This window comes from Diabrotica undecimpunctata, chromosome 1 (assembly GCF_040954645.1).
Source record: "Diabrotica undecimpunctata isolate CICGRU chromosome 1, icDiaUnde3, whole genome shotgun sequence".
In the NCBI taxonomy this organism is placed as follows: Eukaryota; Metazoa; Arthropoda; class Insecta; order Coleoptera; family Chrysomelidae; genus Diabrotica; species Diabrotica undecimpunctata.
The window spans coordinates 109,403,124-109,416,454 of record NC_092803.1 but is presented as its reverse complement, the minus strand read 5'-3'; the positions used below and the strand labels follow the sequence as shown (position 1 = coordinate 109,416,454).

The following is a 13,331-nucleotide window of genomic DNA, read 5'->3' as shown; positions in this document are numbered from 1 at the left end:
GTACTAATTTTGTTTATTGTAGCACCCTGATGATGCAAATAAAGATTTGCGAAAGCTTGGTAGACTAAAAAGAGTACTTCTTTGTCCTATCTTCCGTTGCACACCCAAATATTTGAGTTTTGTATATTTTGTATATTATATATATATATATATATATATATATATATATATATATATATATATAATATATATATATATATATACAGTATAATATATAATATGGAAAAACAGGATTGTATCAAAATTACGACGATCCATATCGGGATTACGAGATCCATACTTGGGTCACGTTATGAGACATAATAAATATAGAGTACTACAACTGATCGTTCAAGGGAAAATAGACAGCAGAAGGGGTCCAGGGAGGAGAAGATACTCGTGGCTCCAAAACTTGCGGCAATGGTTCGGATTGTCATCTGCTGAACTATTCAGATCTGCCGTAAACAAAGTCAGAATAGCCATGTTGATTGCCAACGTTCGGAACGGACAAGGCACATAGAGAAGAAGATATCGGGGTAACGTTGTTTTTGTAATACTCTGTTATACATGTGAAACCTGCAGCATTAGAAGATACAACGTCCCTCCAGCTTAACATTTAGAAGGATATTAACCAGCTTTAGTCATATCTCCCGTAATGACAATATAAAGGAACAATAGTCCGAAAAAACCGGGGGAAGAGAGATGGAAAGCAATTACGTGCCAGGTGAACTGATAGGATATAAATTTGCCAATACAGTGCAAGCGCCACCCGAATTAGAGAAAGATGAAGGGTCAGCAGCAAAATAACAACAAAAACCTTGACACCATATCAATATTTAAATTAAGTACACATCAGCAAAGATACACAGAATTCAGAATACTCAGAATATTCAATATTTCCAAATTAATTTTCCAAAAAATTCCAATCGAATGTAATTAGTAAGAATTAATGTTCTAACGATATGAACTCAAAAAGTGAGCCAAATTTTTATGCACACTTGACAACAGAAAATGTTACTCCACTCATTTTTTTCTATGTGATATGCTCCTAATATTTGTTTTGCAAGTATATATTAGTTGGCAAGGTGAACTTTAAGAAACAATTAATGGTGTGTTTGTTTGTTGAATCGTTACGTAAGAATGGTACAATTGCCAAAAGTAACTGCGTAAATATGTTTGAATTGTTTGAGGCAGGTACTGATTGAGTCAATTTATATTTTTTATTATAATAATAATATTACAGTATTAACTATATAATTAAAACCATTTCATAGATCAGAATTAAGGAACTGATAATTACTTTATTTACAATTATTATTGCACTGCGCTTTCTACAATATCAAAAATTGTAGTCAAATTGATGAATTAGCCGACAAAGGGAATCTACAATTTACATTCCACGACCTATCGATCAACAACAGCAAAAATCCTTCCAGAATTAGTTTCAATTAGTACTAACGAACTTGAGTAAATAAATAAAGGAGAAAGACGTTTGACATTTAATTTCAATCCAGAGCTCCTGTCCTTCGCTTATCCGTATTTCGACTTTATTGGGTCTCCTCAGAGCGACTTCTGCAGAAGCTCTGGATTGAAAATAAATCTCCCTTGTCATAATAGAATAATTATAAAAATAATTGTACATAGATATTACAACGCTATCTAAAACAATCATAGTAGAAATCCGACAAGAGCAAACATCCTTCGCTGATTCGTTTCTAGAACTCACGAACTTAAGTAAATAAATAAAGCAGAAGATATCAATAGATTTTTCTGAATACTATATTACAATAACATATTCCTGTAAATTAGGCTTGTAAATTGTTACAATTATTTGAGTTTTCCCACAAGCAGAGGTCTCCAAAAAATATTTTCTCCTATCGTTTTTATACACTGCTTCTTCAAGTATAACAACTCAATGTGCTGAGTCGTCCAGCTAGCGAACAACATCTAAGACCGTTTATAGAAGCTTAGCTAACAGAGCCAACGAGAGATAAACATGATCCACGTTAGAAGTACAAGGGATACACGTATAAACGGTTAAAGAAAATTTCTAACTGGAAAAACATAGGCTTCCATGAATTCTGTTATAAGAATCCAGATAACTACTCAACATACTACGAAAAAGAAAAAAAATTAAAACATAATGTACCGCTATTACAAAGCAATGCATATATGAAACATATCTTTCATAAACTTAATTCTCTATCAGAGGCTAAATATCATTCTAGAAATTCTCACGTTACTACACAGAATCTGTAGAAATTTTCTTTAACCGTTTATACGTGTATCCCTTGTACTTCCAACGTGGATCATGTTTATCTCTCGTTGGCTCTGTTAGCTAAGCTTCTATAAACGGTCTTAGATGTTGTTCGCTAGCTGGACGACTCAGCACATCGAGTTGTTATACTTGAAGAAGCAGTGTATAAAAACGATAGGAGAAAATATTTTTTGGAGACCTCTGCTTGTGGGAAAACTCAAATAATTGTAACAATTTACAAGCGTCCAACTTTACTCGTCCAACGAAGACTGTACTAACTCAATTTTTGGCGTTTTTGAGTTACACCCCCGAATAAGTAGATTATCGTGATATCTTTCAACGAATAAAGTTCTTAGTTAATTTGACCATGTTTAGGCAACCAATTTTGCACTGCAATATTGTACTAACTTGTATATCTATATATATCTAATATATCTAATCTTTTCTTTTTCGTAGTATGTTGAGTAGTTATCTGGATTCTTATAACAGAATTCATGGAAGCCTATGTTTTTCCAGTTAGAAATTTTCTTTAACCGTTTATACGTGTATCCCTTGTACTTTTAACGTGGATCATGTTTATCTCTCGTTGGCTCTGTTAGCTAAGCTTCTATAAACGGTCTTAGATGTTGTTCGCTAGCTGGACGACTCAGCACATCGAGTTGTTATACTTGAAGAAGCAGTGTATAAAAACGATAGGAGAAAATATTTTTTGGAGACCTCTGCTTGTGGGAAAACTCAAATAATTGTAACAATTTACAAGCGTCCAAATTTACTCGTCCAACGAAGACTGTACTAACTCAATTTTTGGCGTTTTTGAGTTACACCCCCGAATAAGTAGATTATCGTGATATCTTTCAACGAATAAAGTTCTTAGTTAATTTGACCATGTTTAGGCAACCAGTTTTGCACTGCAATATTGTACTAACTTGTATATCTATACATTTTCCAACGAAAACTATCCTATCTTAAGTTAGTATAGTCTTCCTCGGCATTCCGAACGGAAGCGCCGTTATCTCGTGAGTTAATACAGTTTTCGCATTTTGAGATTGTTGGGATGGAACATACAAATCGACAGGGAAAACTGGTTAAGGCAAAAAAAATAGGCGAACCCTGCCAACAAAAATGCAGACTTAAGTGTAACACAAAAATGAATCAAGAAATGAGACAAAAGATTTTTAAAGACTTTTGGAACTTGCAAGATCATATAAGGCAATGGGACTTTATTGTACAGCATGTGACACAGATAGAGAAAAAACAAAGTACTATTTCTGCTAGTGTACACTCTCGTAGGAATTTTTCTCGGCAATATCATTTTCAGCATGGCGGTGAACAAAACCAAATATGTTTTTAAAAACGCTTGGTTTCACAAACATGGGTAAATACAGCATTGACTAAAAGAAAGGAAACTGGAGTTTTACAATCAAATCAATGTGGAAAACATAAAGTTCGACCACATAGACTTACTCCAGATATTGCAGAAAGTGTGAGAAAGCACATAAAATTATTTCCGTTTGTACCTCACATTATATTCGAAAGGATTCCAAGGGGATGTATCTGGAGGAGGGTTTAAGCATTTAAAAAATGTATAAACTATATACAGAACTTTATGTATTGTGATGAAAACATTATTGGACAACTTGCTACGCATCGCCAGTATAGAGAGATCTTTAACACTGAATTTAATATGTTTCTTTAGACCAAAGAAAGATCAGTGCGATTTCTGCTCAGTTTTTAACCTAGCTGATGAAACTGGGAAGGTCGACTTACGGGAGAACTATGAACGTCACTTAGCCAATAAAATAGTGGCTAGAAATATGAAAAACAGTGACAAAGAACTCGCCTTAACAGATAAGACCTTCTGCGTTGCATGTTTCGATCTCCAAAAACTTTTAGCGACTCCCCAATCATATGAAAGCGATTTTTATTATAAAAGTAAGTATACTACATACAACTTCACCATATTTGATATAGGCAACAATGATGGTATCTGTTATGTATGGCATGAACAAATTGCTAAACGAGGTTCAAACGAAGTTGCTAGTTATTTGTGGAAGTTTATAGAGACCCAAAAAAAGAGGGAAATTAAATCACCGATCTTCTATTCGGATAACTGTGGTGGGCAAAACAGAAACCACACTATATTTTCAATGTTCTCTTATGCAGCTGTCTATTTCCAAGTTAGTGTTATTCATATTTAATTTTTAGAAAAGGGTCACACCCAAAATGAGGGAGACAGCATGGATGCTGTAATTGAAAACGCGAAAAACTTCAGTCGGTCTTGTATGTTCCTGAACAATGGATTACTTTGATAAGAATAGCCAAAACTGTCGGAAAAGTATAAAATGTAACAGAAATGTCACAAGAAGACTTCCTAGATTTCAAAAGCCTTGTTGGCAACAAAAATTGGAAAACTGACAATGGAAAAGGAATGATCAAAATCAGTTAAATAAAGGAAATCAGTACTTCGTATAATACACCAAATGTTATTTTTTTAAGTATGATTTAAGTTCCGATTCTATCAGGTGTGATCTAACAAAAGCTAAAAGGGTACGTCCATCTCGTATTGATCAATTTCCATCTAAAGTATACACAAATCTTTTGCCAATAGATAAGAAGAAGTTAACTGGCTTATTATGGCTTTGTGATACTGGAAAAATTCCTACTATGTATCATGGCTTCTATAGAAGTCTACATTCTGATACATCAGAAAAGTATGAAATCACTGCTAGCAGTGACGACGAAGAACTGCAATAACGTTTGTTTATAATATTTTGTAATTTAACTTCGATGTAGAATTTAATCATAAATACAATTTCACAGAACGATGATATGTATTATTATATTCCCGATTTTTTTCCAGCGAATACTGTACTAACTCATTCAAAATCCAGATAAAGAAACAAAATTGACATGTTTAAAAGCACAAATGGAACAATACGGTAAAAACAATGGATAAATATAAAAAGAATTGAATAAATAAGAACCCCTGATTTTTTGTGCTAATCAAGACTTTATCTTGCTTTATTCGAAAACTTCAAAAAATGAGTTAGTACAGTCTTCGCTGGATGAGTCGAGATGTAACAAATAATTGGCTGGAGCTTATAAAACCACTTATTCTTGTTCCAACATTCCTTCCATTATTAATCTTAGGATTAGTGAATATCTAGTTTCGCTCATTACATAACCAAGTAATTGTATTTTTATGGGAATAATAAGAAACAAAAAATATATTGTAGAAGTGCAGAGAAAAGAAACAAATAAATCAGAGGAAATGGTAGGTTGGGTTGAGATATATAATAAGGACAAATGCATGACCACATAGAAAAAACACTAGATATATAAAGTATTTAATCTCGAATAATATTTTTACAATAAATATTACAGGAATCTTAGTTACAGAAGTTGAAGATGATATAAGAAGCATAAAAAATTAGATACACATTTTCAAATATTTTTGCTAGAAATTATTATAAATACATATTTATACGTCCATTTAAAATGATATTTGCAAAATTTAATTTCTTTACTGAATTTTGGCACTCAGGCACTGAATCCTAATTTTGTTATGTTTTATACAATAACTGTATCTAGTAACTGTCGTTGTTATTAAATCTTAAAATGTAATCTATTATAAAAATAAAACTATTAAATGTGTAATTAGAAAAGAAATAACTGTGAATATTACAACAATACAAAAAATACATTCGAATTTTAGAATTTTATTTCATGTAGACGGTAGAATTTGCAAGCATGAAAACAATTTTAATCAGACTGCCAACGTTAGAGTTCGAAAATAGTTCTCTGAAGAAATGGCGATACGAATACAAAGAGGAGTAAGGCAGGGTTGTGTGCTCCCACCATTGTTGTTCATTTTGTATTCGGAAGAAATAACTCAACAATTATTTGAAGCAACAACAGCTCTCAGAATAAAAGTTAACGGCAGATATATTAATAGCACTAGATATTTAGATGAAACTCTGCTAATAGTAGAGAATATACGAGACTTACAAAATCTCTTAGATCGGGTGGTACATCTTAGAGAGGAAATTGGACCGTTAAAAGAACCAAATTTATGGAAATCACAAGAACAAAACAACAAGAAGAAAACAACAATTTTCTTCTTCTTCTTCCTCTTTATAAGCAATTCTGCTTATTCATTGTCGGATTAATACCTCTATGGAAGGTTGTCACTCCATCTTTTGCGCGATCGTCCGATACTTCTTCAACAACATAATTTAAAATATAAAAAAAAAACAATGGTGTTCTTTTTAAGATTCAAACATGGATATCTAGGTACGATTATTAACGAGGAGAACGGCTATACAGAAGAAATAAGAATGAGAATTGAACAAGCAAGATTAATATATAATAAAACGATAAAAGTGCTGTGCAGCAGTGACCTTAGCTTACAAATAAACATAAGAATATTATGCTCCTATGTGTTTTAGTGCTGCTTTATTGAATGGGGGCCTGGCCTTAAAGAACGAAGTTAGTGATCGATAAAAAGCATTTGAGACGTGGTGCTACAAAAACATGTTAAAAATAAGCTAAATGGACAGAGCAACAAATGTTCAAGTGCTTAGGAGAATGAAGAAAGAAATGTAAATAATGAATAAGCAAAGAAATTTACAACATCGGGGTAATATAATGCGAGGAAATAATTATTTGTTGTTACAGATGATATTACAGGCTAAAATACAAGTCAAGAGCACTATTGGAAGATGGCACATTTCTTGGTTTAATAATTTGGGGGACTGGTATAAATGCAATTGATTTATTCAGAGCTGCAGTGTGCCAAAGTAGAAAATAGCTGTGATGATTACCAACCTCCTAACAGAGTACGGTATGTAAAGAAAAAGATCAAAATAAGCACATAAAGGTGTATAATTTATAAAAAAAGTGTTCGACTTGTACTTCTACCTGTATTAACTGTATTAACAGAGGTAAACTTCTTTTTACGATCATTTAATGTAAAAAACTTTAAGTATTTAAACATTTTACATAACATGGTGAAAATATTTGACATTAAACATTTAAGAAAAGTGTAATTTTTTTATTTTTAATACATTAAACATCTTATAACAATATGAGTTGCTATATTATTCTGCATTAAACGATTAACAAATATGAGATTCATTTTTAGCTTACCTGTGGGCTAAATGGCTTAGCAGACAAATTATGTCCTGTTCCAATAGATCCGATATTTTCGCCTTTGTTAGCTGCCAAAGAAGTCCTTGTAACTGGACCAGCACTGTTAATATACGGAGATGGAGCCGATAAGGGACCAGTAGGTATAACTGAAGGTATCCACGTTGAACCACCTCTGAAACAGCCAAGAATTAAAAGTTTAGAGGTTAAAATCTAAAATAAACGCACTGATTCAGACAATTGGGCACAGAATCAATTATTTTTGACCGAGAATAGGTCACAACGGAATGTTTTTGATGACTAGGAAGGTTTTTAGGTTGCCAATGAAATATTGGGGTTAAAAAATGGGAAAATAGGTTAAACAATGTACTGGCACATGTTGGAAGAAGTTATTTAAGTAAATTCTGTAGTCAAGTTTAAATGTATTTTGTCTGATTATTAAATGTAAAGGAGCCAACTTACGCATTGCATAATTTTATACAAAGAAAAATGAATGTCGGTAAGGTAAATACGTTTATAGAATTTCAAATAATCCAAAATCAAGAAAAATTCATCCCTTGTAGTAATAAAATAGCCAAGTAAAAATATTTAAAATGTTTTTATAATATGAATAATAAATTATTCTAGAAGCTTTCCGATAATAGAAACCTCCAGGAAAAGATGCAGCAGAAGCAACATAAAAAAATTTATTAATTTACACAGGAAATTTAAGAAGAAGGAAAAATAAATCAGTTTATATCACAAACCTTTAAATCACTGTAGAATAATCTCAATAAAAAGTAGACTGAATGCTTCTATTGGCAATAAAAAAAATATTTTATTGCTGATTACTTTCCCCGAACGTGTTTTCTTCCGAAAATATATCCGAAAGTTAATCTTTTTGAATAAAATTTTCGTATATATATACGTTTATATATATATATATATATATATATATATATATATATATATATATATATATATATATATATATATATATATATATATATATATAATTGATTGTAAGAAAGTTTAAAAGTGAGGTTCTGTGACCGCATACGTTCTGGCTAAAACAGAACCTCACTTTTAAACTTTCTAACAATCAAAAATTTAGTTATTGCCGACAATTTAAAGAATTACCTCCTGTTAAATGTAGTTACATTGGGTTTTTCGATTTACCTTGGGTAAACCTTTGCGTTTTAAGTTCAAAGCTATCATACATTTCAAACCTTAAAAAAAAAACTTTTTTTTGCACATAGTAACAAATAACACCATTATGTTACTAGCAAAGTTTTTTAATATTCTAACTCCACAATTCTAAGTTACGGTAAGATCAATAATGTTTTTAATAGATAATATATGGTAGCTAATTATAATTTATTTTCTTTCGGCCCTGAAGAAGCCAAATTAATTCTCTTTGGCGAAACAATTGATACTCATTAGAGTCTTTCTTGCAGATTTCCCCAATATTTAAGAGTTTACTATATATATATATATATATATATATATATATATATATATATATATATATATATATATATATGTATGTATATATATATATATATATATATATATATATATATATATATATATACAGGATAAGTTTTTAGTGCGAAATTAGTAGATAATTCCATTATGGTACAGAATATCCAAAAAAAGTGATTAAGAAAAAAGATAGGCAATAACATTCTACAAGCTTGAATAATATGCTGAATTATACAGGGTGATTAATAACTACGTGGTAATGAATACATACACTTGTAAATACGACGAAATCCTGTATATTTTCCCATATTTCAATTCCTCTCATACTCCCTGTTCTTACAATACGGGGTTTGACATTACTCTGCAGGGTTTTTAACGAAATCATGACTATTTTTGTTTCGAAATCGATATGAAATAGCACACAGTATATAAAAAAATGAAGAATAAAAAAGTATTCATTTTACATAATAAGGTAAGCAATATTTTTTGTCAAATTAAGTTTAGCAAAACCTTTGACGAATATTCGTATATAGGGTGAATTACAAAAATATTCATTACTCGATTGTGATAAGTAAATCTTAATAAGTATAAGGCCACTTGTATTAGTTAACAACGGTAAAATAGTAGGCTTTAAAAAAAGACAGTTTTTATATTATTGCCCTTTTAATCGGTCTGTATGACTTGTTTTTAATTTTAAAAATAAATTTATCTATAGTAGAATTCACAGATATGTTCTGGGTCTGAGAATAAAGTTCGAGAAATTCCCTACTAACTTGCATCCAGAATATATTAACAGCGATATCCTGAACGGAGGAAGCCAAACATAAAGTCTTTTGAAAAATTAATGAATAGTTTTGCTCGCAAGTAGTCAGTTGTATATGTAAAAAATAAGAGAATCAAAACTGTTATAAGACGAAAAAAAGGAATATGATGTACTCGTGAATTTTTCTGTCAATATGACATTAATTAAACTTCTGCGCCAAAAATCCTCCGTAAACATAAAATACATATAAATACGTCAAGGATTAACATTTGATGATTATGATCGCAGATTAGCTTTTTGTGAATAATCTGAATAGCAAGTGTATAGCAATCGATTTTATTTTTCGATTATGTTCTTTTTTGAGATGAGGCTGCATTTCACAAAAATGGAAAAGTAAACCGGCATAATTTACATTACTATGCATCTAACAATTCCTACTTTGTTTACAGTCATAATCAAACTAGGTGGTCCATAAATGTTTGGAATGGTTTTGTTGGGGACTATATGATTGGCCCACATTTTTTGACCTCCATGTGAATGGTGTCATATATCTAGATTTTCTTAATAGTTGTTTGCCATTACTACTGCAAAATGTTCTACTTAATATTTGGCAAAGATAAAATAAGGACATTCATTGACAAAGAAAGACATCAGTTGTGAAGTGATTAGTGATCAGTTTAGTAGTGTCTGGGAGCTCAGGAGACTGAGACTCCGGAGGCCCTGGAGAAGGCTGCAGAGAGGATCTCCAAAGCTCAGCACATTGATAAATCGACGCGGTTCAACCCAGAAACCTGGCAAGTTTAATGTTAATTTTTAAAATAGTATTAATGTTAGGTTTAGGTTTAATTGTACTAACCGCGGAAATATCTCCGAAGATTATATCAGAATGCCTTTTCCAATTTAACCTTTGAAGTGCTCCCATTGTATTAGTAAATTTGACTACTTTGCAACAACTTTATTAAATAATACTACCAAAAGTAAAATATAATTCGTTTCGTTAATCTCGGTTAAACGGCATGTGCTTAAAATTCCAATAATCAATATAACTAAGCAAATAAAAATATGAGTTTTTGAATAAATTACATTAATATGTTTAGGTTTTTACCTTAGGCCTTAAAAATTCATTAGATGCTTTGTCAATAAATGTCCTTATTTGTTCAGGATCAGTGTGGAAGACTTCTTTGCTTGAAGTTGAATGACCACAATCAAGTTTTTATATTAAATTTAATTCAGTGATATATTATATGCTAGAAAATTTTCGGAAGATAAGTTTGAGTTGTTTCGAATAAGCCATTCGTTGAACGTTGAGTATGTTTAGTCATAAATAGACTTTGGTTGTACCGGTATTAAGGCAGATGATCTCAATATAATAAATACATTGGATATATACTAAATTCTGTGAGTTTGACGCTGACAATTTTAGGTACGATTATTTTGGTTCCATGATGACTATATAATTTGAGAAATTTTGTTATTGAAAGTCAATAGGAGATAAATACTATGAGTCGTTAGTACACGTATCATATTACAAGTATCATATTCACAATATAGTCATCTCATCATTCTTCTTATTGCGCCGTCGCCTTTCGAAGTTTGGCTATCCAAATGTCAATTGTAGCTTGGAAACTGCTGCACGAAAGATTTCTGTGGATGAGCGGTCAAACTATCTTCTCAGGTCTTTTAGCCACGAGTTCTGGCGTCTGGCGTCTTCCAACAGATCTTTTGCCCTGCACTTTTCCTTCCAATATGATCTCATCATTAGTCGTAGATAAATAATCCGTTTCAGGGTTTTTACAACTAGGTATTATCACTAAAAGAAATATGTATACTGACCTTTGGACTGAAATTTCAAAAGATGGTCCGGCTCTAACGACAACATCTTGGGCATCCTTGTGTCTTAAATTATAGACATCTGTGTTATTGATTTTGATCACCGCATCTCCAGCGACCAGTCCTGCTCTTTCAGCTGGAGAACCGACATTTACCTGAAAAAAAAAAGATCCTATAGATTATTTGATATATTTCACCACAGTCATAGTTGTTAATATTTCATAAGAAAATATACTATGAAAAGTTTAAATTTTAAAAATACATTCAACAATGAATCAGGAATAGGTAATACCTTTTGAAATAGAAAGAGCTTTAGAAGGCCAAAAAGTATGGGATGCAACAAAACTGAGGCATTATTAGGAAGTACGACAATATTTTCTAAAAACCCAGTGACAGGTGACACATTTTCTGATATTTTTGATTATTTTTCTTTGACTTCTAAGGCAGGGTAAGAATCTCCCACACATATATTAATTGTAATGGGGTCAAATAAAATATCGTTTGAAAGCGCTTGCAAGTCCCTATATACTAGTCTTTACTACTACTACTAAGGATTTCCACAGTTTTCACTGTCTTCCTTCACTCAACCGTTTTCTCCAATTTTCCCTGTCATTCCAGTCTCCATCTCGCAGGGTTCTTTTCTCCATAGCCTCGTCGATTTCATCTCTGAATGACCTTCGGGGTCTTCCTCTCTTTCTTCTTCCAATCGGGCTCCATTCTGTGATTTTGTTTATCCAGCGTCCTCTGTCCGCTCTTCTGACGTGGCCGTACCAGGATAGTCTCTTCTCCTCTATATAGTCGATTATGTCTGATTTGCACTCCCATTCTCCGCTTAATCTCTGCGTTTTCAATTCTGTCTCTTTTTGTAAGTCTACAGCTTCTCCTCAGGAACTCCATTTCTACTGCTCTTATTCTACCTCTATTTCTCTTGTTTATTGTCCAGTTTTCGGACCCATATGTCAGGATACTTCTTGTCAGGGTGTTATATTTAAATTGTTAAATTCGGTCCAATACTTTATTTGATTTAAAAAAAAAAAAATACATTTTAAAATTAATATTTTTAGCTGGTTACATATTTTCTTGACCAAGCGGTGAAATTGATATGAACAAAGAGAAACTCTCTGTTAATATCTAGCTTTCGCAAAATTTATTAAGTGTTTTTTCAGGATATGCTAAAATAAATTTAAAAAAACTTACAACATGAGGTTAATCAACAAAATTTTCACTATTCTCACAGAACATTAAAATTAAAATTTTTAGTTTATTAAACAGTCATAGCGTTTTAATATTTAAGAAAATATATGGTATAGTAGTTTATTTAAACTTTAATTAATATCAGAAAGACACTCGTCGGTATTTATTATATTTCAAGTTTGTTGGTAACTAGTTTTTCTGTTGTAGTACCAGAGTTCTGTACCAGAGTATGGAGTATGTAATTTGTCAATTACTCCAATCCGATAAAGTAAGTGTGGAGAGTTTGTAAGCAGTACTATTTTTTTCACACTAGAGAAAATGGAGGTGTAGATACAGAAGTCAAAAAGTATTAATTATTTTGTAAAGCACACATAAAAATTTGTAAGTGGTAAGTGAAATTTTAATAAATCTTTATAAACTCAAAGCAAATTGTGTCACATTTGGTCGAAGTAAAATTAAGTCGGTGTCGAATGCGATAGTGGTAAAACAATTATTAATAAACGAATAATTGAAAAATGTTATTGTAAATAATCAAATTAATATTTATTATAACCGGCCTTGTAAGCCGCATATTTAAAGAGCAATGATTTGCTACTAATACATTTGCTGACCGTATGGCGTAGGGCTTCCACTTAACTAGCCCAATTGACGTTTAGATTGACATTTCTTCTAAATAAAGACATATATGGTACTTTT

The 13,331-nt window shown here is 31.6% G+C and overlaps 1 protein-coding gene across 3 annotated transcripts in view; it reads right to left on the bottom strand.

Moving 5' to 3' along the window:
• Positions 1–13,331, bottom strand: part of Zasp52 (Z band alternatively spliced PDZ-motif protein 52) — a 168,603-nt gene that overhangs the window by 68,040 nt on the left and 87,232 nt on the right. For all 3 annotated transcript variants that reach the window (XM_072546355.1, XM_072546350.1, XM_072546360.1), the window contains exons 2-3: positions 11,445–11,596; positions 7,385–7,559 (exon numbers count right to left, since the gene is read on the bottom strand). In XM_072546355.1, the coding sequence (XP_072402456.1) occupies positions 7,385–7,559; positions 11,445–11,596 (327 nt within the window). The remainder of the gene's footprint in view (positions 1–7,384; positions 7,560–11,444; positions 11,597–13,331) is intronic.